Here is a 24,719-nt window from a genome sequence, read left to right on the forward strand (position 1 = left end):
GGCAATTACTGAACTTGGGGGCTGGTTCGGACCCTGGAGATCATTTGGTACAAGCAGGAGCCCCGGGCAGGGGTCATCCGTCAGCATCCAGTCTACCAGCCTTGGCTAGAGGAGTTCCTCTGTCCTTACCAGGCAGGTGGAGGAGAGGTGATGGCAGGGGCAGCCAGGGAGGCGGGGGGATGGGGTGGGGGGTGGGGGGAGAGCTAACTCAGCTCTGTTCCTGTGACAGACATCCTGGACTATTACGAGGCTTCCATCTCAGAGAGTCAGGTAAAGGGGTGAGGGTGGGGGCCTGACTTCCCGAGGGAGCAGGCAGGGCTGGAGGGGGACCAAAGTACTGCGAATATGAACCTGAGACTTGGGGGCCCTGGGGACAACATCCTGAGTCAGGGGCAAGGAGAATGCACTCTTTCCCGTCCTGTAGCCCCTTCGCCCTCTTGCTTCCCACTCTTCTTTACCTGCCCCAGTTTCAGGCACTAAAGAGTCTAGGACGCAGTCACTTTTCAGGCTTCCTCCTGTGAATCCTGAGGGAGCACTAGGCCCCCAGGGATTCCCTCCTGCCAGCCCCTCCCTCACTCCCTACCCCCTACCATGGCCTTTCTCCAGTATCTCAACAACCCCGGGTGCTCCCAGCCCATCTGTGTGTGCCTCCTCGTCTGAGAAATGAACTCCCTCCTCACTGCCTCTGCTGTCATCGCTGGTGGCTGGCCGAGACTCCATGTTTGCCTCAGGGCCTCTGGGCTCCTGCTTCCTTCTCCTTTCCCATTATCCGGGTTCCTGCCAGCGCGGAAGCAGTTAACTCTGCCAAGGCACCCCCCCCCCTTCTCGCTCCTCGCTCCCTCCCTCCCTCCCTCCCCCTGCTTCCTCTCTCCTCCTCTCTCCCCTTCCCTCCTCGGCTCCACGGCTCCCTCGGCCGCTGCCGCCTCCGACCCCCCCCACCCCACTCCCCCGCCACGGCCCCTAGCCCCTGGCCGTTAGGCAAGACCCCCCCCTACCCCGGGGCTCCCCGAAATCCAGTTCCCCTCCCCCACCTCAGCTCATGCCCCAGCCCCCGAACTCCGGGGCTGCCAGCCCCCGGTGCCCCCGCCCCTCCTGAGAATCGGGGTGTGCTCCCCAAGCCCCCTCCCCTCCATTGGGGACCCCTTTTTAGGGCCCCCTTCCCCTCCCTCCCACGCTCCCCTACCCTTCCCTTCTCCAACCCCCTCTTTCCCCTCTCACCCCTCCCCCCATCCTGGCCCCCCCTGCAAAAGTGGGGTGCGGAGGGGGGAGGGGTGAGAACCCACGGAGGGGAGGAACGAAACTCCGATGAAGTCAGAGCCCCTTACCCGCTGCCGCGGCCAGGCCCCCCAACATGGACTGTCTCTGTATAGTGACAACCAAGGTAAGCATGAGGGGGGACCTATAAACTGGGGGGAGGGTATGAGTTCGTGGGGAGGGGTTAGTCAGGCCTAATCCGCGGCTGGGGGCCCTGGGGTGAGAGCATCAGAAGATGTATCTGCGGGGGTCATAATTTAGTTTGGGGGTTCACATCTGAGAAAATGCTGGGTTTGGCCACAGGTGCCCCCTGGAGTGGACCCTTTGAGGGAAATGGAAAATTGGGGGTATTCTGTGACTTGGGGGATCTGGTGGATTTTGAGGTTCACCAATGATGTTTGAGGGAGACTTATTTAAGGAGAAGCCTGGCTCACATGGGAGTCCTGCTTGCTGTATGTTAGAAGGTGGACTGCATGGCGGGGGGGACCTCTTCCCTCTTGGAGGACAAGCTGGCTTCCAGGTGCCTTGCCCAATTTCACAGGGCTCCTGGCTTGAGGGTAGAAGGTTACTGGTTGTGAGTACCTGACTGGTCTGGGGGTGTCAGCTGGCAGGGAAGGGGTGGGCCTTCAGGCTATAAAAGAAGCGTCTCATGGCTGATACATTTGGGGGCGCTCTCAATTTGAGGGAACTGTCAATTTAGGGTTCAATCATGTGGAATGGGGATACTTGGGAGTTGTCAGAGAGCTGGGGCCTGACATAGGATCACCTGAGGGAATGGACCAGGTGAGGTTAGGATTTGGGGTATTCCCTTGGGAGGTAGAAGGTTGCAGCAGCTGAGGTTGCCAGCTCCTGAGGAGGAGGATGAGAGGTTTGGGGAGAGGGGATTTGAGGAGGGGCACCAGGTGCGTGGTGCAAAATTTGGGGGTGGCCCAGGAAGGTGCCCAACATCCCCGTTTCCTCCCACACTGAATCTACCCCTGGTTGAGAAGGAGGGAGAAGAGCAGATGGAGGGGAATGTTCCTGTTACCCCTGACACTTGGGATCAAGGTGGGGGAAAACACCTGGATCTAAGGTTACTGGGGTGAGAAGGTGTAGGAGAAAGGCCGGGCTGGCAGCAGTGAAGATCTGTACAAGGGTGTCCCTGTGGTTGGAGCCTGGCAAGTGCAGGAGATCTTGGATGGGGAGCACTAGCAAGCTTCTGGTGGGATGCAGAATACCTAGGTCTTGGCTGTGAGACTCTGGGACTGGAAAGCTGGATGCCTGGTGTGTGGAGGGAGGCTTGGGCGGGTGGCAGGCAGCTGGGGGTTGGGGGGTGGGACAGGAAGTGGGGGCCGGGAGGCGGGGTCTGGGTGAGTCACAGGCTGGGGAGGGGGTTATATTTAGTGGGAACTGCAGATTCTCAGGGGAGAGAGCTGAGGACACACATGTTCTTTGCCACAAACTCATATATGTATATACACATGCATCTACACATGCGTCATGCGTGTGTGAGCATGGATGGAGGAGACTGGGGGCTGGGGACCTTTAAGTCCAAGCGCCCACCGCCTCTCCAGGGCTACTTGCTTATCCCCCATTTTGTGGGCTTTGGGCTTTCTCCCATACTGCCTCTTCCTCCCATCCCTGTAGTTTCAGTGGATTTTTGTGCCTCAGTTTCTCTGGCCTGCTCTCCTTTAATGTCTGTCTGATTCTCAGTTCCTCCTGTCTCCTGCCCTTAGCCTGCCTCTTAGCCTTAGGCTCCCTGGCTATGGTCCCTTATGTGCAGGTGTACACAGAAAGCCAGTTGGAATGTGTGGGCTCTGCTTCCAACATGTGAACACACATACACGAGCAACGGTGAGGGGTTTGCCTGCAGTGGCAGCTATTCTGGGAGGATGGGTTTATTCATTTCCCTTCAAGAATCCTGCTTCTTCGATGGAGCCCAGGGTTGAGCATCCCCGAAGGAAGGAGTCTTGCGCAGAGAGGATCATGCATTTTGTGGTTTTACAGAGGTGTGGAGACCCAGGCTTGCCACGTTCCTTGGCCGGAAAACTTGTCAGTCTCGGGATGGAGGGGACTCGAAGTCCCATAAGGCCTTGAGGCGCAAGATCTGTCGGTGTTGGCGAGTTGCTGCCCGTGGGGCTGTTGGGAGTTGTGGTTCATCTCTATCCAGGGCAGCGGAGGGTTAGCTTAGGAGGAGCCAGCAGGGGGCACATGGCACTTGTCCCCCCCCAAAATGCTGGGTGGGGTAGACGGTGCTCATGCTTTGCGGTCGTTGAGCTTCCCGGCTCCGTCTGAGTCCTCCATCTTTCATTGCCTATATTTAGACTTCTGCCGCAGTAATTTAAGGATCATTTATTGAATACCTACAATGTGCCAGGTCCTGTGCTTTGTGCTAACTGTGCCTTTATAGCTGTCACTTAGTCTTACTCTGTGCCTAGCTCTCTGCGTGTATCTCTTGTCTCCGAGCATCTCTTTCTCCCACTCCGCCCCCGTCCCTCCCCCTTCTCCCCGCGCTGCTGCCGCCGTTGCCATGGTAACCGGCGACGACTGAAGTTGCGTGGCGGACTTGAGGGCCGGGCGAGGGGGGCGGGGGGCGGAGCAGAACAAGTGGGGGAGGGGGGAAAGTGGGGAAAGACCAGGGGTATTTGGCCAGAGTCCCGGAGGCGAAGCGGTTAAACCCTCCGGGTGGTCCTTATTGGGCAAAGCTAAGATGCCGGGGGCGGGGCAGTGTGGCCAACGGCCTCATTCATTGGCCGACTGGGGCGTGGCGGAGGGGCAGTGTGGGCGAGGCCGGGGGAGCGAATGGGCGGGAAGTGGACGGAGGCGCGGTCTCCTGGAGGCAGGTGGGCGGGGTCTGGCTTACTCTACCAAGGGTGGCGGGCAACGAAAGGGGCGGGGCCTTAGGCTGGGTAACCGGCCCGAAATGAGGGCGGGGCTGACCCGGCAGGGGCATGACGTGGTCCCATGTGCCGAAAGGAGACAGGGTTTGAGGGGCTTGTTGTCTAAGAAACTGCGGGGCGCGGGGGTCTTTGGAAAGGAGAATCCGGGGGTTGGGCGATCTGACGTCTCAGTTTTCCTAAGATGGAGGCCTGTTCGGATTCCATCAGAGCAAAACCTCCTACCTCAGCTCTATGTTCCAGGGAGACGGTTGCTAGGCGACAGCAAAGTCCTGGATTGCTGCGTTGCCAGGCAACGGGGAAACGGAAAATGGAGGGAAAAAGGAAATGGGGGATGGGGGAGGGTCTTAATGGGCCACAGCGCCCACTGGTGGAGAACTAGGGCCTGTGCATTTTCTTTTCTAGAAGGAATTTCGAGTTCAGCCCTTTCCGCACTGGCTCCCGGATCCAAGCATTCTATCCAGATATGAAACTAGGACCTTGGGGGTCATCTCGGGGGCGCATCTAACAGATTCCAACCAACGGGGAGAGAGGGGGCATGGGTCAGGTTCTAGGGAAGTCCGTCCTCTCTACCATATGTAGGCATTTTAGAAAAGCCAAGAGAAGCAGATTTTAGGGGACTGCTCACTGGGCTTTAAGAGTTGGAAAGGTGGGCGTTCAATGGGAGAATATTTGGAAGAGATGCTTTCAGGTTCAGTTTGGGACAAAATGCAAGACATCTGAGGCAGTCATTTTGGGGTGTTATGGGAGATTTGTGGGTCACTGCAAGTTGCAGGCCAGATCTTATTTTGGTAAAAATTTTTTGAGACTTGGGTGTGGGGGAGATAGATATATTTGGGAGTAATCTTCCAACAAAGTTAAAATTCAGAATCATGGTGGGGGGAATGTTGAGATGTAGGGGAGGGCAGTCAGAAAAGGGAGTAATGTATGCACTTAAGGGGGAAAGAAAAGGAATAGGGAAACATCTCTTAATTTAAAGGTTTGGTAATAAATTGAAGAGGTTTCGATTGAATTTAGAAGGTCAGCTTTAAATTACATTACGTATTCCCTGAAATGGGATTTGGTGGTATTGGGGAGCGGTATATTAGAAACTCATGAGTATCTCATTAGGTTCAAGGATTTGGACAGGGGACCCCAAACAAATTTGAAGACTGCTTATTTGGGTGTTTACATTAGAGCAAGGGTAATAGTTGCACTAATTTCAAGGTCTCTGTCAGTGGATTGGGGGAATAGATATAATTTTAATAGGGATGATTTCAAGGGTAGATTAATTTGAGGGCACAACAGGATCTGTGGTCCTTCAACTCTTGGAAAGCGTTGTCTGGCTATCATGTGGGGCTTTCCCGCTGGTTAGAATAGGAGGTGTCTTGGCATCTGTGGGGATGTTGTCTACATTAACAATCTTTGGGGAGGTTGGGGGGAGGGGATTGTGGGAGGCAGTTTAGATCCCTTGGGGGTCCTTCTGAAATGAGGGAGAAGAGCTGCTTCCTTCCCTGCACCCTGAGAGTCCAGTGAGGTTTTGTAATAGTTAGGACCTGGTGATTTTAGGGGTGGGAGATTAGATAGAATAAGGGGTCCCAGAGAACCAGAGCGATAAATTGGTAAATTTTAGGAGTGAGTCTATTTGTAAAGGAATAGGAATATACTGTGGAAGGTGAAGTGCACAGAGAAACAGCTGGAACCAGGGAAGTTGATGGCTAAGAGGGTCTCCCCTCACCCCTTCTCTCCCATCGTGACGCTCTCCCGCACTGCGCAGGCGCCGTTTCACCCCCCACCCCCCAGGCTGCAGCCTCCAGTTGCCGCGGCAGCCGCAGCCCCCGCCCCTCTGCCCCTCCCCCTCCCCAACCCTGGGACCCTTGCTCTCCCACCCACCCCTTCCCCTCAGTCCCCCTCCCCTTCTCCATGTCGGCTCGGAACAGATTCGCCTCCATGTGTTTCTGCGTGGTACGTGCCGCGGTACGGGCTCCGGCCCCGCTCCCCTCTTCCCGGACCCCCCAAATCTCAGGGTGCAAGCTTCAAGTGCTGTCGCTCTTCCTTCTGCTTGGTGGGGTCTCTGGGTTGCAGTGTCTCGCGGACAGGCACAGTGGGTCGCCCCTCCTATGATCATCCACTTTCACTCACACCCCTCTATTCTGGGGGTACAAGGCTGGGTTCCAGGTCATTCTTGTAACTGGGGCTCCGGTGAGGAGGGAGCCAAGGGGGAAAGAACAACAGCACCCCCCAGCCTTTTGATTTATCCTATGCCTTAATATATTGGGGGTTCAGACTTGATCCCAATAGCACTGGAGCTGTCGCCCCACGGCAGCCCTGAGTCCCTGTAGGGTAAAAGAGGGGATCCTCCTTTCTTGCCTGTCCTGCTTTAGTTGTCCTGTCATCTGGGATGAGAGGTGCTGACCCCGACCCCCATCTACCAGTTTGCAGTTTCCGAATGACTCTCTCCCAGCCCCACCTCTCCAGAGGTTTTTCCTTACTACATTTACTTAGAAAATGTCCAGGGACTGAGCACAGGCCCTAACCTCCTCCAGCCACATTCTGGGAACTTTGGTACCCTTTCCTTGTTCCCCATCTCCCTCACCTTGTCTCCCAATCAGGAGGAGCCTTTTCCTCAGTCCTAGACACCCCTGCTCCCCATGGGGATGAGGCAGGGAGAGGTGTCTGCAGTCTCACTGTGCTACAAATTTACTTTCATCTCCTATCTAGAATAAACAATGAAATGTCCCTTTGCAAACTTCCAGCACCCTGATAGTTCTTCATCGAGATTTGGGAATTTTCTGTGTGAGGTGGGGTAAATAAAGATGGAGGGGCATTGGGCTCAAACCCTTCCCCTGACTCCAAAACTTGAAGCTGCAACCCTTGGCCCTGCCTCATGTATCATGCAGGGAATTGGGGGCCTTGTGAAGCGGAGGCACAGCTGCCTCCTCCCTTTCTCCCTGGCCCCTCCAGTTCTGGGGCTCTGTCCTTCAGATCTCGCACTGTCCAGGCTGAAGACCACCTTTTCAGGGTGTGGAATGACATCCTTTTTCATTTCATCGAATTCTGTTATCCAGGAGGGCCCAGCTTTGAGGAGGGTTATTTAGCTTATACTTCCCCTAGCTTCCCTTCTCCACTTTTGGTGTTCATGATATGGAAACCTGGAGGGAGCTTGGGATTCTCTCTCCGAGACTGTCTCCAAGTCAAGTCTCTCTCCAAGGCCAGAAAACAGAGTGTACCTTGATGAGCCCCATGTTTTCCTTCTTTAAGGCTCTTCAAATGTATCAAGGTGTGTCCTGGGTTTGAGAATCTCCATGTACCATCTTCTTCTTCCTATTCTCTTACTTCATCCTTAACCACGGCCAAAGTTGGATTACATCCTCAGCCTTGGTTCCTCATCCTCAGAATTTTCAGTCATACTGTAGCATCAGGCATTGACCTTGATAAGTTTCCTCCAGTTTGACCTTGTAACTGTGGGTCTCCAAATGTTGGGGTCCTCTCAGTTTCTCAGATACTTTTTTTGAGAGGGAAATCTTGCCTTCTCTTTTCACCCACGTGTACTGGGGAGTGTATTCTGTCTTCTCCAGTCTCTGAGGGAGCCCTGCATGTGGCAGCCTCCCCCTCCGCCATGGAGCCTGGTTTTGGGGAGGATTTGCTTCTATGAGAGCAGAGGCAGATGTGGGAGGACCCAGGCAGGGGCACTGCCCTTCACTATCTCCAGCTGCCCTTTTCCTCTCTCTGGTCCCCAGTTAATCTCATTTACTGATGTCCCTATTAAGGTAGTATGGGAGGCCCTTGAGATGGCACGTGGTTAGTTAGGAAGGGAGTCAGGGGTCAGGTTGGGTCTGTCACTCCAAGAGGCCGGAGGGAGACCAGGAATTCATTCTGAGGCTCTACCCCCTCCCGCAGTCAGCAAACCTGGAAGCTGACACCCATTCCTGCCCCCCTTCTGAGCCCTACTGTCTCTGTTCCTCCCCCTTTCTCCCCCTTCTCCTTCTAGTATATCCGATTAGCTGCCTGGGCTGTAGGCGTTTGTAGAGGCGGGGTAGACTCCTGGGGCCCCTTTGCCGATGACCTGGGAACCGGCGAGGCCAGCTGGCCGGGTTTAGCTGTGTCCTGCCAGGGGGGCTGACGCCAAGTACCGGCTAGTCGAAGGGCTTGACTGTGGTCCCTGCCTGGGGCCTGCAAGGTGCTGGAGATCCAATCACTCCAGGGGTAGAGGCTGCATGGGGCGACTGAGGCAAGGAGGGTGGGGTGGGGTACAGAGTGGGAGAAGCAACTGGATGGAGGCAATGGGATTGAGGTAAAGAGGAAATGGGGGGAAGCTAATGAGGAAAGCAAGGACGCTGGGGATGGATGTAGAGAACGGGGGTGCACGTGTCAGAGGGGCTGGAGCTCTGGGAGAGGGGTGAGGAAACGGAAGCCAGAGGAGGGAGTGTGCTGGGTAGAAGGCGGGGGTCCTAGGCTGGGAGTTGAAGGAGTTGGGGGATGGGGCAGGGCTTTGGGAAGAGAGGAGAGGTGCCGAGGCCCTGGCGGGAGAGGGGGATGTGGGGAGGTGGAGAGAGGGGAGCCAATGGGCTGGAGGACAGGGAGGGGGAGGAGCTGGCCAGGCCCCAGGGCCTTCCGCACTGCACTGGCGGGGGGCGGGGGGGGGGCGGGGGGGAGAAGAGGAGGCGCGCCGGGGCGGGCAGCCTGGAGCCCGAGGCGCTGGGCCGGCCCCTGTGACGCCTCCGTCCCCGTCCCCAGAAATACCGCTACCAAGATGAAGACACGCCCCCTCTGGAGCACAGCCCGGCCCACCTCCCCAACCAGGTAAACGCCCCCGAGCTGGTGCACGTGGCGGAGAGGAACTTGTCCCACCTCGAGGCCGTCCAAGGGGTCGTGGGCCACGCCCACTTCTCCCCCCTCAAGGTAGGAGACTCAGGCGGCCCCCTCCCCAGTGCGGCCCTCGGAGCCTCGGAGCTACAACATCCCCCAAGGCCCGGTAGGGCGTGAGCCGTAGGTGGGGGGAGGCCGGGGCTGGGGAGCTGGGCTTGGGCTCCTGGGGCCGGGGGAGGGAGGGGGCATTTGGGGCGTTGGAAACACCTGATTACCAAAGAGGAGAAAGAGAGGCCAGGCAATTGGGAGTGCGTGTAGGGCTTACAGCCAGGAGTGTGTGTGTGTGCGTGTGCGTGTGTGTGTGTGTCTGCGTGTCTTTGCGCACGTGTGTTGAGATGTGTGCATCCCCCAGGATGCTCTCGCGCCCCAGCCCTCTTCATTCCTTCACACCCTCCATCTCCATTTCCATTTTCTGCGGCCAGAGCGCTGCCCTCATTTGCTCTTGTCCCTTCGCTGCCTCCTCCCCCCCACTTCCGGCCTCTGGGCCTGGCTCTCCAGCCCTTTCCATCTGTCTGGCCTGAGACTAGTCGCCCGGGCCTTTCTGCCTCCATCCCCTGCCCCGGCCTTTGCACCCCTCCTGTGCACCACCCCCCTCGCTGCCTTTCCCTCCCTGTTGGCTGGCGGGCTGGTTCTAGATGCTGTCTCTCTCTTCCTCCCACGCACTCTCTTTCTCCCTCTCCCTGATCCCCAGCTCAGGCCCTCTGCGGCCTGATCAGCCTTCTGCCTCGGCAGCCGGCTCCCAACTTCTTCCCCCTCAATCTCCTCTTCCGGGGGCACAGGCTGGGGAGGATGGAGTGTACCAGGCTAGCAGGGAGATTCACGGGAACACTGTGGGGTCAGGGTGAGATTCTAGGATCTTGTGGGATGCCCTGGAAGGGGGGGTTGTTGACATTTCACCAAGAAGATGGTGAGGAGGTTTCTGAGCCTAGAGATGAGGAGGCAGAGAGGGGGCAGCAGTAGATTCTGGGGTGAGAAGGATGTGGTAGGAGAGGAATTGGAGAGGGAGAAAAATACTGTTCTCAGGCAGGTAGCAAAGTGGAGAGGCAACAGAAGGGTAAGAGGTCCTGGGCCAGGAGACAGACAAGGATGAGACTGTGAAATCAGGGCAGCAGGTCGAGCTGATTGAGAGGAAGGAAAGGAAGGCTCTGGAGATGAGGAGATGGTGCAGAGGATTCCTGTGAAACTCTGGGGGCTGCAAGGAGTGAAGAAGACTAGAGATGCTTTTTTTCCCCCAAGATGGGGCCATTAAGTCCCTGGGGAAGGAGAAGAGGAGAGAAGGTGGTAGTTAGTACAGAACTAGGGAGATTTGGAATCTGAGCCCAGGAAGCAGAGGGAAGTGGAAGGAGAGAGTGCTGGAGGCCATAAGTGTGGGAGGGAGGTCCCACAACAAGGCCTGAGCTGGGGGACAGGAGAAGCCTCAATTTTCAGAGGAGAGGGGGAATGGGTTGAGAATGAAGGATTGTGATTTGGTCATAGAATCTTGAGGGTTTGAGGATGAACTAAGGGAGGGTGGTGCTGATCTCTCTGGGGAATCAGAAATTAAGGTGGAGGATAAGAGCAGGAGACTGATAAGGGATGGGCCCGAATGGGAGGATGCGGACAGGGAAGTGGACAGGGAAGCGGATGGAGAATGGAAGATGCGAATTGAAGGGTGGGGCAGAGATGTAGATGGAGGTTATCCGGTGGGGTAGAGAGAGGGACACAGATGAAGGTAGTTGCGGATACAAGATGGGGCCTGGGAAAGGAAATTCTAGGATAAGGATGGGGATGGCGATTGAGGATAGGCTGTGGGATAGAGGATGGACGTGCGGATGAGAGTTGGGCAGTCAGTGGCTATTGGTTGGACAGTTAGCATCTGCTGAGATTTGAAGGGTCGGAGGATGGTGTTAATAGATTTATGGATATGAAATCAACTATAGAGCTTGAAAATGTGTAGTATGGACAAATAGCAGTAGGAGAGAGGAGGGACCCCTTTGGAAGGAGAGAGCGAGGAGTCTGGGGAATCCGTGATGAGTGCCTCGCGCTTGGTAGGCTCCAAATAAATACTTGTTTAAGGAGGAGATAGGTTGGGGACCCCGGAAGGAGGCTTTTGGCCGCCTTCCCCCATTGCCATGGAAACGTGGCTTCGGTTGCCCAGGCAATTGGGGAAGCCCCTAGGACCGGCCTAAAGCGGGCTCCGCCCTGGAATCTAGAGACCCTGCTGCGTCGAGGCGACTGACGTCAGGGACCTGGGCACACCCCACTTTAACCCTTTCCCGGATGAAGTGGTGGGCGGGCGGAGAATAGATGAGAGGATAGGACCCGGATGTCTTTCACCACTCCCTTTTCCTGATGTTCTTTGCACTGCATAGGGTGAGGGGCGTACGGGAGGGAGGAAAGGAAGTTATTCAGGGTGCGCTGCGCCCTCAACCCTCCTCAGCCTGGACTTATTTCTGCCGGGCTAACGCGGCGGTGGGGGGGAGGGGGCGGGGCCCAGGTCAGGAAAGGCGGGGCTAGAGGATCCCTTCTGCCTTTGGGAATCCGGTTGTCCTTAGGCCACGCCCCATCTCCCCCTCCTGTTGTCCTGGCGACGGGGCCTCCAGGAGGTGGGTCTCCCCAGGCCTTGGCTGGGCTTAGATACCGTTGCTAGGCAACAGGGTCCCTAGAGGAAGGAGTAGATTTAATGGTGGGTGGGCGAGAGGGAGGGTGGGGCCTGCATCTGGGGGAACCCCGGATTCCCGGGGCCCAGGGTTTAGGGCAAATGTGTGTGAAAATGAGGGGCAAATCTGAGGGAGGGTTATGAAGGTATCTGGGTGTATGTGGGCGGATAGGGACAGGGATGGGGGCAGGAAGGGGGAGCAGGACCCAGTGGACATAAGTCCTGTGGTGTCTGTGTGTAGCGCATAAGACCTGTAACACTCTGTGGTGTTACATCCGGTGAGACGCTTTCCGCCCCCCAAGGCGCCCCTCCAGCCAACCCTTTACCATCTGCTGCTCCCCTATCTGGCTGTCTCTCCCTTCCTCCTTCTCAGACACCTCCTTCCACATGCAGGGGGCCTGGGCTGGGCAGAATTGGGTCCAGCATGTGTATGTGTGTGTGTGTGTATGTAACACGGACTGAGGCTGGGTCCTTCAGGGAGTCAAGGGTAGCAGAGAGGGCTGGGTTAAGAGACTGAGAAGGTAGCCAGGCCGGTGGGACTCTTGGTTACCGGCTCCCTCTTGAGCCAAGGTTCAGGCAGCTTTTCGTCTCCTTTTTCCCCTCACAGGCCAATTCTCCCCCTGTGATTGTCAACACAGATACCCTAGAAGCCCCGGGATATGTGAGTTGTTTAGATTTTGTGGCCATTACAGAAGAGAGGAGGGAGACAGGGAGGGCCTGGGTCCCAGCAGCCAGGGTAGGGCCAGGTTCTCAGGTAGGAAGTCTGTCTCACTGCTCTTGTGTTTCTGGCCCGTGCTGGAGTTGCAGGTGAACGGGACAGAGGGGGAAATGGAATACGAGGAGATCACACTGGAAAGGGTGAGCAGGCTCCTCCCTCCAAGGTCCTCCCCCTCGCTCCCTGTCTGTGCTTCTCTCTGTGCCCGTTTTTTCTCTGTGGCCAGCCTCTTAACCCTATCCCTTCCTGCTCTGGTCACAACTCCCCGACCCACTCCCCTACCCCCTTGCCCTGTCTAGAGCGGGTGGTGAGGGGAGCTGACCCTCTTCCCCTCCTTCTGCCCAGGGTAACTCAGGTCTGGGCTTCAGCATCGCAGGTGGCACTGATAACCCACACATCGGTGACGACCCATCCATTTTCATCACCAAGATCATTCCTGGTGGGGCTGCTGCCCAGGATGGCCGTCTCAGGTGGGGAGAAGAGACAGGGGTTAGGATGCTGATTCCCTGGAAAGGGAGGGCCAGGGCGGCAGGAAGCTCCTGGCTCAGGCCCGCTTTGCTGCCCTCAGGGTCAACGATAGCATCTTGTTTGTAAATGAAGTGGACGTGCGGGAGGTGACCCACTCAGCTGCGGTGGAGGCCCTCAAAGAGGCAGGCTCCATCGTCCGCCTCTACGTCATGCGCCGGAAGCCCCCGGCTGAGAAGCTCATGGAGATCAAGCTCATCAAGGGGCCTAAAGGTAGTAACCTGTTATGTCTCCACCCCCATCCCACTGTCCGCTGCCCCAAGGCCTGCTCCCCAGGTACCTGGGCACCCACCTCTGCCTTCCCCTCCATCTAGGTCTTGGCTTCAGCATTGCTGGAGGTGTAGGGAACCAGCACATCCCCGGAGATAATAGCATCTATGTAACCAAGATTATCGAAGGGGGTGCTGCCCACAAGGATGGGAGGTTGCAGATTGGAGACAAGATCCTGGCGGTGAGGACCCCCATCACTTTTCTAGCCCACACTTAGGTCTTGCCTCCTGGTCCTGAGCAGGCCCAGGCTTCCTTATCGGCTCACCCTCAGTGCATCCGTCTTGAGGATGTTTCTGGTTCTGTCTGAGCTCTGCTTCCCTTGACCCTAGGTCAACAGTGTGGGGCTGGAGGACGTCATGCATGAGGATGCCGTGGCAGCCCTGAAGAACACATATGATGTTGTCTACCTAAAGGTGGCCAAGCCCAGCAATGCCTACCTGAGTGACAGCTATGCTCCCCCAGACATCACAACCTGTGAGAGCCCTCCAAAACCCAGAGCTGCCCATGCCCCATCTCAGTCACCCCATGACATCCCTGGTGACCATTCCTCTTCAGATATTTCCCCTGAACTGGCCACAACCTCTGTCACTTCCTGTGGTTGGAGAATAGATGGAAAATCGGTCACCATCAAAGAACTAGAAGAGATAGTCAATAGTTCCTCCCGCAGAGGGCACAAGGCCCAGATGGTTTTATGGCTAATTTTATCAAATCCTCATGGAGTAGATAATTCTTATGCTCTTTTTGAATATAAGAAAAGATAAAATGTCTCACATTTCATTTTATGAGGGCATTTGAAAATGGTCACAAAGATTATATAAAAGAAGGAAAGTAGGGAGTTCCCTGGTGACCTAATGGTTAGGATTCTGGGCTTTCACTGCCGTGGCCTGGCTTCAATCCCTGGTGGCGGAACTAAGATCCTGCAAGCCGTGCGGTGTGGCAAAAAAAAAAAAAAAAAAAAAGGAAGAAGAAGGAAAGTATAGGCCAATTTTGCTTCTGAACAGAGATGTAAAAGTATCTAATAACATAGTTGCACAACAAACGCAGCAGTGTATTAAGGGAATAACATTGTCACAAAGTAGGGTTTGTTTCAGGGAATTAAAGGTGGTTCATATTATGAAACCTCTCAGTATGATTTATTGTATTAAAAAGTTAAGGGAGAAAAAGGGTAAGTTCATTTCAAATAGATGTGGAAAAGGCATTTGATGAAATCCATCATCCTATTTTTGGAGGGAAACTTAGTATACTAGGAACAGAAGAATTTTCCTTAACGTGATTGAAGAATAGCTATCAAAAACTAACAATGAACACATTCTAATGATAAAATCCTAGCAGTGTGTACATTAAGTTAGGAACTAGGCAAGGATGCCTCTTCCTGCTACTGTTATTCCACATTGCTTTAGAGCGGAGTTCCTCAGTGTTGGGACTGTTGACATTCTTTGTTGTAGGGGGTTGTTCTGTACCCTGTAGGATGTTTAACAGCAGCCCTGGCCTCTGTCTATCATATGAAATGGTACCCCTCCCCACCAGTGAGAACAACCAAGAATGTCTTGAGACACTGCCAAATGTCCCCTGGGAGGCGAAATTCCCCTGCCTGAGAATCACTGCTTTAGAGCCTTCAGGCAGTGTAGCAAGAGAAAAAGAATGAATAGATGTTACTTACATTTGGAAGGGGAGAAACAAACTTATCCTTATTTGTAAATTATACTTTTGTCCATCTAGATTAAAATCTAAGTGAATTAACTTAAGAACTTAGAAATAATATGTAGGGTTAAGAAAGTGACCATAAAATGTAATGGGTAAAAAGATCCCTTTTGCCATAGGAGAAAAGCTCTATAAAATTCATAGAAAAATAAGCTTGACAAGAAGTGTGTAAGATTTACATGAAAAAAATGATGAAACTTTACTGAAGGACATAAAAGAAGACTGAAGAATTGGAGAGTCACATCGTGCTTCCTGACGCAAAAAACATAATATGCTAAATATCTCAATCTTCTCCAAGTTAATCTCTACATTTTATGCGTCCTCATCAGAATTTTAATGTCCCCCCTACCCCCAACTGGAAAAATACATTTGGGAGAATAGCTAAGAAATTTTTGGAAAAGAATAACGAGATGTGACTGCTCCGTCCAAATCTGAAATCATACTGTGAGACCATATTAAAATCACATGGTCTTGTTTCTAAACACCACAACCTACCAAAAGGAACCTTGGCTCCTTGGAGAAAGGGCCAATTCCAAATCTTTTTTTTTTTTTTTTCAATTCCAAATCTTGAGCAAGAAATGTGCAAGATGAGCTTGTAACATCTTTCATACTAGAAAGCGAGGAAGATATGAAAGGGTCGTGTCAAAGACACAGAAGTTGAAACTGGCCATTCAACCAAAACTCATTAGGTATGTTAAAATCTACAGGATTATAATGATACTTCAAAACAATTGCGTACCTTTAGAGGATGCTAGGGAACTCATCCATTCTGAAAACTGGCAAGTAAAGGGAAAGAGTCAAGCATTTATTCTCCCTTCCTGTACAAACTGCACCTTAGAGTAACCAAATGGTTGATATGGGAACGTTCTTTTTTTTTTTTGAATCTATTTATTTATTTATTTTGGGGCTGCATTGGGTCTTCGTTGCTGCGCGCGGGCTTTCTCTAGTTGCAACCGAGCGGGGGCTACTATTTGCGGTGCGCGGGCTTCTCGTTGTGGTGGCTTCTCTTTGTTGCAGAGCACAGGCTCTAGGCACACGGGCTTCAGTAGTTGTGGCATGCAGGCTCCGTAGTTGTGGCTCGCGGGCTTTAGAGCGCAGGTTCAGTAGTTGTGGCGCACAGGCTTAGTTGCTCCGTGGCATGTGGGATGTTCCCGGACCAGGGCTCGAACCTGTGTCCCCTGCATTGGCAGGCGGATTCTTAACCACTGCGCCACCAGGGAAGCCCAGGAACGTTCTCTTTTACAGACGAATTCTCACTCATAAATGTTCCTCCCTCAAAAAAAAAAACACGAACAAACATAGAATATCAGCGCTATTTTGCTGTCCCCAGTGAACTGTGAGGACCAGGCAACGATCATCAGTGGCTGCTAAAACTCTTAGGTGAAAGCCTGATGGGGGGCTTTACAATGTATGGATCAGGTTGACAATCCCTGAACCTACAGATTTGTCTTACCTAAAAAAAGGCAACCGGACAGTATTGCATCCTGTCATAATGCAGAAAGCACGCAGCACCACCTATGAAATATTCTTGCCAAAAAGTGAACTTGAGTCTCTTTGCGGATGACCAGTGTACAGGAAATACAGGGCAGAGGCGCAGGTTAACACCCCAGGGACAGGGATGCAAACAGTGATTTACCTGTTAGAATTTCCCTAGTAGAATGTGGGAAATTCTGCTAGACAATGCCCTAGTTTTTTCAACAAATGAATGACCAAGGGGGGGGGAAAGGGAGAGGAATTTCATAGATGAAGGGATTTGAGAGATGCTACAACCAAACGAAAAACCCCAAAGCCTGGTATTAATATTCTCCTTGGCTCCGTGATCCCTGCCATACCGAGGTCATGTACCCTTAAGATCCACTGTCCCCTAGGAGCACCAACCTCTACGTCACCTGTGAATTCCTGCCCCTGACATTGTTGTGACCTGACGCCCCCTTCACCACCCCAGCCTTGTTTCTCTGGCACAGTAACTTCCCCTTTCCCCGAGTCTGGCTCTGCTGATTCCCTAGGGAGGAGGTGGGGTGGTGGGCGCTGTCTTCTTCCATGTACTTCCATCTCATCCTTTCGCCCACGTCTTCCCCCAGCCTATTCCCAGCACCTGGACAACGAGATCAGTCATAGCAGCTACCTGGGCACTGACTACCCCACAGCCATGACCCCCACCTCCCCTCGGCGCTACTCCCCAGTGGCCAAGGACCTGCTCGGGGAGGAAGACATCCCCCGAGAACCGAGGCGGATCGTGATCCACCGGGGATCCACGGGCCTGGGCTTCAACATCGTGGGTGGCGAGGACGGTGAAGGCATCTTCATCTCCTTCATCCTGGCCGGGGGCCCTGCGGACCTCAGTGGGGAGCTGCGGAAGGGGGACCAGATCCTCTCGGTGAGGGAAGGCCAGCCCTTGCCCGGACCACCCCCTCCCCTGAGGGCAGAGCCCTGTGGGCTGGAGCCTGGCCTGCATCTCCAGTGACTCAGCCTCTCCTGCTCTCTCTAGGTCAATGGTGTTGACCTCCGCAACGCCAGCCACGAGCAGGCTGCCATTGCCCTGAAGAACGCGGGTCAGACAGTCACGATCATCGCTCAGTATAAACCGGAAGGTATCGGGCCTGCAGCGCGCCTTCTCGTGGGCTCAGCTCTCTGTCTCCTCGGCTCCTGGCTTCAGCAGGGGGCGAGGGAGGGTGGCGGTAGTATGGGGCCCAAGATCAGGAACCTTCTTGTCCTTCCTCAGAGTACAGCCGGTTCGAGGCCAAGATCCACGACCTTCGGGAACAGCTCATGAACAGCAGCCTGGGCTCAGGGACTGCCTCCCTGCGAAGCAATCCCAAAAGGGGTTTCTACATCAGGTCGGACGCTTCCCGGGCTGGGCTCCAAGTCCTCCCGTGCCCCTCGTCCCCCAGCCAGCTTTCCCCCTCAACCCTGCTGGCCCCCCCCTCCCCCCACCCCTGCCGGCCGACACTCAGCTGGCGACGCTCAGCTGGCCTTCCCGCACAGGTTAGCATTGTGAAGTAGTCCCTGTGATCCCTACTGCCACTAGCCCCGGTCACCCTGGCACCTCCCCTGGTACCCCCAGCTGTCCCACAATCTGGTAACTCAAAGGGTAACGCCTGGCAGAGCAGGGGGCCTCTCGGCTTTTGGAATATATTGCTGCAGCCTGCCCAGCCCCGTGGGATAATGCAGTCTAGGGGAGGTGGACCACCGCTCTCTCCAGTCTGACCCCATCTCTCCGGTGGCGTTTTGCTACCTTCTTGGGGCTCCTTCTCCCATTGGCTCCTCTTTCTCGTTCTCCGCAGGCCTAGGCGCTGTGTCTGATGCTTTTTCCCTTCTCTCCCTTTGGGGGCCCGTCCACTCCCATGGCCTCACCTGCCACTCGCTCTGCAGATGTCTCTCAGAGCTGTCAGCTCTGGCCTGACCTCTTCCTCGAGGTCTAGACCTGCAGTTCTGGCCATCTGCTTTCTGGACACGTCCATGGGGATGTCCCACAGGCATTCACACGCAACATGTCCCAAACTGTGAGCTCACCTCTTTCTCCCGTGCGCTCGTGCTGTCTGTCCCACCCAGTCAGTGTTCTCTCTCCCTGAATGGCACCTCCATCTGCCCAGATGCCCGGCTCAGACCGGAGCCTCGTCTGGCCCTTTCCTCCCTGCAGGCTTCAGCTGGCTCCCAGGGCTGGTCAGTTCTGACTCCCAGGTGATGCCGGGCAATCCTGGGGTCCCTTCCCATCTTTCTAGCCCCAGTGATCTGCTCAACATCTCTGCTATCTCTGCGGTCATTCCTTCCCTTGTCCTGACCTCAGGGGTTATGACTTACAGGAGTTTCATACTGCTGAGGGTAACCAGAGTTTGCAGAGAGTGATCTTTTTTTCTTTCCCTTACGAGTTCGGGTCCACGTTGCCCCTGTGACTGTGACGTGTGTGCATACTGCAACTGCTTTCTTGGGAGGGTGCCGTTCTAGATCTTACTCTAGAAATTGCACTGAATCCGTAGCCTGTCTGATCCCTGACACAGTGTGGACTGAATGACAGTTCATAGTTATGGTGATCATGAGTTTCGGTAGAGCTTTTGGTCCCCACACAGTTCTAGGGTTTCTCAGAATCCACGGCACCTGTGCTTGTCTCTAGACCCCGGGGCAGAACCTCCAGGTTGGGTCCTGGGGGACGGAGTCCTCACCAGGCTCTGACCAAAGGCCGCCTGCCCTCCAGGGCCCTGTTTGACTACGACAAGACCAAGGACTGTGGCTTCCTGAGCCAGGCTCTGAGCTTCCGCTTTGGGGATGTGCTGCATGTCATCGACGCCAGTGACGAGGAGTGGTGGCAGGCGCGGCGGGTCCACTCTGACAGCGAGACTGATGACATCGGCTTTATCCCCAGCAAACGGCGGTGAGCCTTTCTGCCCCAGGCACTGACGCTCCCAAGGTCCCCAGGCTGGGCAGCCAGTAGGGAGGACATGGGTCTGCCTACTGACTCCTTGGGAATCCGTCTGCTGGGCCTTCCCAGCAGCACCATGACTCACATGAGCACTTCTGGCAAACGCCTCATTTAGGAGCACGGGGCCCAGGGGCTGCTGAGAGATGGGGTTCTCAGCTGGCCCGGGGTGAGGCCATCGGGCTCCTCATGGGCATTTCCCTACACGCCCCCCCACCATCCCTCCATGTATCCCACAGGGTTGAGCGACGGGAGTGGTCAAGGTTAAAGGCCAAGGTAGGTAGAGGAGGCCGTGAGCTTTGGTGGAAGAGTGGGGGGCTCGTGGGCCTGGACTCTTGACCAATCGCATGGCCTGCTCTTTCTTCCTAGGATTGGGGCTCCAGCTCTGGATCACAGGGTACGTAGGGTCAGTTTGGGAAGACCTGAGGTGAGAGGGGCCCTGAGCCTCGCTTGAGTCCTCAGGACGGCAGCACAGGGCCCCAGGTCCCCTGCATCAGAGCCCCCTTGCCGACGCCCTGCCTCCCACTAGGTCGAGAAGACTCGGTCCTGAGCTATGAGACGGTGACACAGATGGAAGGTGAGGTCTGGCTGTGCGACCTGGCCCAGCCACCCCTGCTCCCTGCTCTGCTCCCCACCTGACCCCGCACTCTCTCCTCAGTGCACTACGCTCGCCCCATCATCATCCTCGGGCCCACCAAGGACCGTGCCAATGATGATCTCCTCTCCGAGTTCCCCGACAAGTTTGGATCCTGTGTTCCCCGTGAGTGCCGGGGCCTTGGAATGGGTAGGGGGGCCCAAGCGGTGACACAGGCAGAGCCGCTTCCGGGCATTGGGATGCAGCCGGACATACGGGTTCTCAGAGAAGGGTGCTTCTCAGCCACCCTCATGTTCCATGGTGACCTTTCCAGGCCGGGGACTTGGAGGACCCGGGGTTGCTGAGGAAGTCTCCCCAGCTGCCCCCTTCCCTGAAGGACTGGCTGGGCACTCTGCGGGGGGGGGGGTCGCTGTAGGCAGGGTTTAAGCTAGAGGGATGGTGGTTAGATCTTTGGGTGGTGGGGTGACTTCCTGGCAGATACGACACGGCCCAAGCGGGAGTATGAGATAGATGGCCGGGATTACCACTTCGTGTCATCCCGGGAGAAAATGGAGAAGGACATCCAGGCGCACAAGTTCATTGAGGCCGGCCAGTACAACAGCCACCTGTATGGAACCAGCGTCCAGTCCGTGCGCGAGGTGGCCGAGCAGGTAGGAGCCGCGGCGCCGTCCTCCTGCCCGCCCCCCGTGGCCTTCCTTTAGCTCTCTAACGCGCTCTCTCTCTGTCTCTTCCCTGCTGGGTCTCCACTCCGCTTCTCCACCTCCTGCTCCTCTTGGGCAACTCTGCCCACCTGCTCTCTGGTGCCCCGCTCTCCCTGCCTCCCTCCCTCCCTTGGTCCCTGACCCCAAACTCTGCTCTGCCATCTGTCCCCTCTCCTCCCCTGCCCTCCTCCTTGCCCCATTTCACCTCTCTTCCTGCGGCCTTGCCCTTGGTGGCTCGGCCTCCCCCCACTCGGTCCCTCCCTTCTGCCGGCTCCCCTTTGGCCCTCTCCCCTCTCCCCTCCCACTCCTCTGCCCCCACCTTCTCCCTGCTGCCCCCACCCTGCCCTCTCCCTCCATGGCTCCTTTCTCCATCTGCCTCTCCTCCCTCCCATCTGTCTCTCCTTGTTCCTTCCATCTGTCTGTCCTCTGTCCGTCCTCCCCTCCCTCCTCTCTCTATCCTACTTCCTCCCCTCCCTCCTCCCTCTATCCTACTTCCTTTCTCCTTTTTCTTTGCTTCTCGCGACCCCCCCCCCCCCCGCCTTGCTCTGCCCCATCTTTTGGTTCCTCACACCTCCCTCCTTCCCCCCACTCCCTCCCTCCTGTGCTGACCCCTCCCTTGCCCTCCGTCTGCCCCTCGCCTTTGTCTCTCTGTCTTTCATTCTGTCTATCCATACCTTTCCTGCCTCAACTCTCTCTGTCCGCGTGTCTTTCGACATCCATGTCATTTCCCTTTTGGCCAATCCCCCGTTCCCTACCTTTCCATGAACTGTGTCCTGTCCTGGCACCTGTGTCCTTTCCCGCCACCTGCTGGTCCGCCTCCGCCCCCCCTGCCCGCCCCCAGGGGAAGCACTGCATCCTCGATGTCTCGGCCAATGCCGTGCGGCGGCTGCAGGCGGCCCACCTGCACCCTATCGCCATCTTCATCCGCCCCCGCTCCCTGGAGAATGTGCTGTGAGTATGGTCCCGGGGGGCTTCCCCTCTGCTCGCCCACACCTGTGGCTCTGGGCCTCAGAAGGCCTCTGTGTTGAACTGTTCCCTCAGAACCCTAGACAGCAGCTCCGGCAGCCCTTGAGGGAAATCTGCACCTAGAGCTGGAACCCAGAGGATACCGGGACTCCCAGGCCTCTTTCCTTTTCTCCTGCCCCGGGCTAGGCAGGACTACAACTCCCAGCAACCCCTGGGGGTACACACCTTCTAGGCCGAGCCAGGGCTTCGGGGCTGTCGGGAGTTAGGGTCTTAATCCCTTCACTGGGGCTGCCGGCTGGAAGGCTGAGGCTCTGGAGAGGTCCCTGGAGTGGCCACACCCGGCTGGGGTGGGTCATGGGGAGGGGGCCCGTCTGTGGCCCCAGAGGTTATTGGGAATTGTTTTGTTTTTTGTTTTTTTTTTGCGGTACGCGGGCCTCTCACTGTTGTGGCCTCTCCCGTTGCGGACGCGCAGGCTCAGTGGCCATGGCTCACGGGCCTAGCTGCTCCGCGTCATTTGGGATCTTCCCGGACCGGGGCAGGAACCCGTGTCGCCTGCATCGGCAGGCGGACTCTCAACCACTGCGCCACCAGGGAAGCCCAGGAATTATATTTTTTGCTTCGTGCTCCAGATGAGAAAATACTGGTTGCGACCTCACAGCTCTGGATGGAGGAGATAAAAGGTGGGGCAGGACCCACCCTCAGGTCTGTGTGTCTCTTACTGTCCACAGAGAGATTAATAAGCGGATCACAGAGGAGCAAGCCCGCAAAGCCTTCGACAGAGCCACCAAGCTGGAGCAGGAATTCACAGAGTGCTTCTCAGGTGAGGTGCACACAAGGCACCTTTGGTTCAGATTCAAAGAGGGGGCCCCCACTGGGTGGGTGGTTTAGAGAGAGGTGTCCCCTTTGGGTGGGTGCAGCCCCGCGGCACGTGGATAGGAGAATTAGAAAAAGGTGCCCCTCTGGGCCTGACTCCCTGCTCCCCCCCTACCCCCAGCCATCGTGGAGGGAGACAGCTTTGAGGAGATCTACCACAAGGTGAAGCGCGTCATCGAGGACCTCTCAGGCCCCTACATCTGGGTCCCAGCCCGAGAGAGACTCTGATTCCTGCCCTGGCTTGGCCTGGACTCGCCCCGCCTCCATCGCCCAGGCCCTTGGTCTGGACTGAATTGCCCATGCCCTTCGCACCTCCAGCCTCCTTCCCACCCCTTCTTATTTATTTCCTTTCTAACTGGATCCAGCCCATTGGAGGGGGGACACTCCTCTGCATGTATCCCCGCACCCCAGAACTGGACTCCTGAACCCCAGGAACCTGGGGTCTGGGGGGGAGCCCTGGGCTCCTGATCCCGAGCCCTAGCTCCTTAGGACCCCTCGCCCCTGCCCGCCCCCAACGCACACACAGACCCACCAGGGGCCACCTGCCTTCCCCCATCTTCTCCCACACACATTGCGGAAGTCAGGGCCCCCCTCAAGGAGCACCCCGCTGCAGGGATGCAGGGCTACAGGCCTCCGCGCTCTCCCGAGGCAGGGTCTGGGGTCATCCCTGCCCCCATCATAACTCCCCCTGTCCCTTGATTTCTCATTTATTTTTTTCCATTTTTTTTCTTCTCAAAGGTGGTTTTTGGGGGGATAAGTAGGGGGACTCCACTGTGAGCCCCCTGCTTTTTACATGCCCCCCACCTTTTTTCTTTGCCGGTTTGCATGAGTGGAAGGTCTAACTGTGGCTTTTTTTTTTTTTTCTGGGATTTTTTTTTGGGGGAATGGGGAGGGATGGGTCTAGGGAGCGGGAATGTGGGGGGGGCAGGGTTGGGGGTAGGGTGTCTGGGAACCAGGGGAAGACTGGAAATGCTGCCGCCTTCTGCAATTTATTTATTTTTTCTTTTGAGAGAGTGAAAGGAAGAGACAGATACTTGAAACCTGGTGTGTGGCCTGGTTATTTGGGCCCCGGGTGAGGGGGGAGACTGGGTGGGAGCATAGGGATGGGTCTGGTAAGGTCAGATCCTTCTTCCCCGCCCCCTGCATTCCCCACCCCACAGGATAGAGTGGCCTGAAACGGGCCTTGTTGGAACCTGCAAATCAAGGCTTCAGGGTCGTTAATGAAGAATGGGCCTGGGGGTGGGGTGGGGCGGGGCTGGAGCTCGGTCCAAGGTCACTGACAGACCCAGAAAGAGGACTTGCTAATGTAGCCCAGCCCTGACCACTCCCCTGGGCTGTCTCAGTCCTGTCGAGCAGCACAATGGTCTCTAAAGAAAATAGTGAGGACACTTCATTCATGTTTGGAGCCGTGGACAGAGCTGGGCTCTGGCAGTGACCTTCAGAGAGGTTTGCTGATAAGAAATGCTGTGTGAATATTCATTGGATTTCTTTATGTCTGCCCCATCTCTATAGGAAATATTTGAAGCAGTTTTGCAAATAATAAGGGTAGGAAAATAGAATGTGATACCAAAGGTAAAAACAGGAGAAACAGATGTATTAGCTATGAGGGTAAATATGATTTCTGAGCTTCCTGGTAGACAGGGCAAAAAGGGAAATGGTCCATTACATACATACATATACATGTATGTTGTGTATGTTATGAAGGAGAAAAACTTCTGGCTCTTTTAGGGAGTCAGGTTTTCCTGGGCCCTAAATCCTAACTGAAGTTTCTCAGATGCTGCTCTGTAGATACTCGTTCTCAGCTTCCCGTCTGCCACTGTTCATACGCTTGACAAGCTCCCCTCACACCAGCCTCAACTGCAGCATAGATGAGCCATTGCTGACACCAGCTGGGGGATCCCACCTACCTCTTTCTACCTCTCATTCAGGGACCCCAGGGAGGAAGGCTGAGGTGGGGTGGTTAAGTCCTGAACTGTGCAAAAGGGCAATTTTGTAGCCACCGCTGACAGATTTGGGAGTTGGATGGAAAAGACCAACCCCCAGGGGCAGTGTTGGGGGGCAGCGTTGGGGGGTGCTGCCCTGGCCTGACCAGATCCAGGGCTAGAGGTGGAGATCCCCAGAGGTGTGGCCCTTAAAGCAGGGGTCCTCTCTGGAGCGCCCTGCTGGTTTTTGAGCAGCACTCAATCCAGCAGAGGCCAGTCCTGGGGTGGCCTCTGGGGTGGTGGTGGTGTCTGCCTTTCAGGAAACGTCGCAGGTGATTCTGATGTCTTGCTGGATGGAGAAGCACCGCCTTTTCCAATAACCCTTCTTTTAGCTTGATTCTGCGTAGGAGCAAATGGTTTG

The 24,719-nt window shown here is 55.6% G+C and overlaps 1 protein-coding gene across 9 annotated transcripts; it reads left to right on the top strand.

Annotated features, from left to right (window-relative positions):
- The first annotated feature begins 1,051 nt into the window (after positions 1-1,051).
- DLG4 (discs large MAGUK scaffold protein 4) lies at positions 1,052-23,253 on the top strand. 9 transcript variants are annotated; one of them, XM_060134710.1, is made up of 20 exons: positions 1,052-1,381; positions 8,847-9,011; positions 12,224-12,277; positions 12,415-12,474; positions 12,677-12,801; positions 12,900-13,069; positions 13,171-13,307; positions 13,456-13,600; positions 16,909-17,204; positions 17,316-17,418; positions 17,550-17,664; positions 19,020-19,196; positions 19,481-19,517; positions 19,611-19,638; positions 19,771-19,818; positions 19,900-20,001; positions 20,314-20,486; positions 21,379-21,488; positions 22,232-22,323; positions 22,498-23,253. In XM_060134710.1, exons 1-20 carry the CDS (start codon positions 1,352-1,354, stop codon positions 22,602-22,604), a joined length of 2,274 nt encoding a protein of 757 aa, XP_059990693.1. In that variant the 5' UTR covers positions 1,052-1,351; the 3' UTR covers positions 22,605-23,253. The 9 variants fall into 9 exon arrangements, 8 of the variants coding, with proteins under 8 accessions (XP_059990693.1, XP_059990694.1, XP_059990696.1 ...); XM_060134711.1 differs by having other exon boundaries at positions 12,424-12,474; XM_060134713.1 differs by having other exon boundaries at positions 8,847-8,912.
- Positions 23,254-24,719: the final 1,466 nt, after the last annotated feature.

This window comes from Lagenorhynchus albirostris, chromosome 20 (genome assembly GCF_949774975.1).
Source record: "Lagenorhynchus albirostris chromosome 20, mLagAlb1.1, whole genome shotgun sequence".
Taxonomy (NCBI): Eukaryota; Metazoa; Chordata; class Mammalia; order Artiodactyla; family Delphinidae; genus Lagenorhynchus; species Lagenorhynchus albirostris.

Bases quoted from the DNA above. Each gene is read 5' to 3' on its own strand.
- DLG4 (XM_060134710.1), top strand. From the start codon at position 1,352: ATGGACTGTCTCTGTATAGTGACAACCAAG. The intron at 13,601-16,908 runs GTGAGAGCCCTC...GTCTTCCCCCAG, and splicing joins TCCCCCAGACATCACAACCT to CCTATTCCCAGCACCTGGAC. The intron at 19,518-19,610 runs GTAGGTAGAGGA...CTTTCTTCCTAG, and splicing joins GGTCAAGGTTAAAGGCCAAG to GATTGGGGCTCCAGCTCTGG.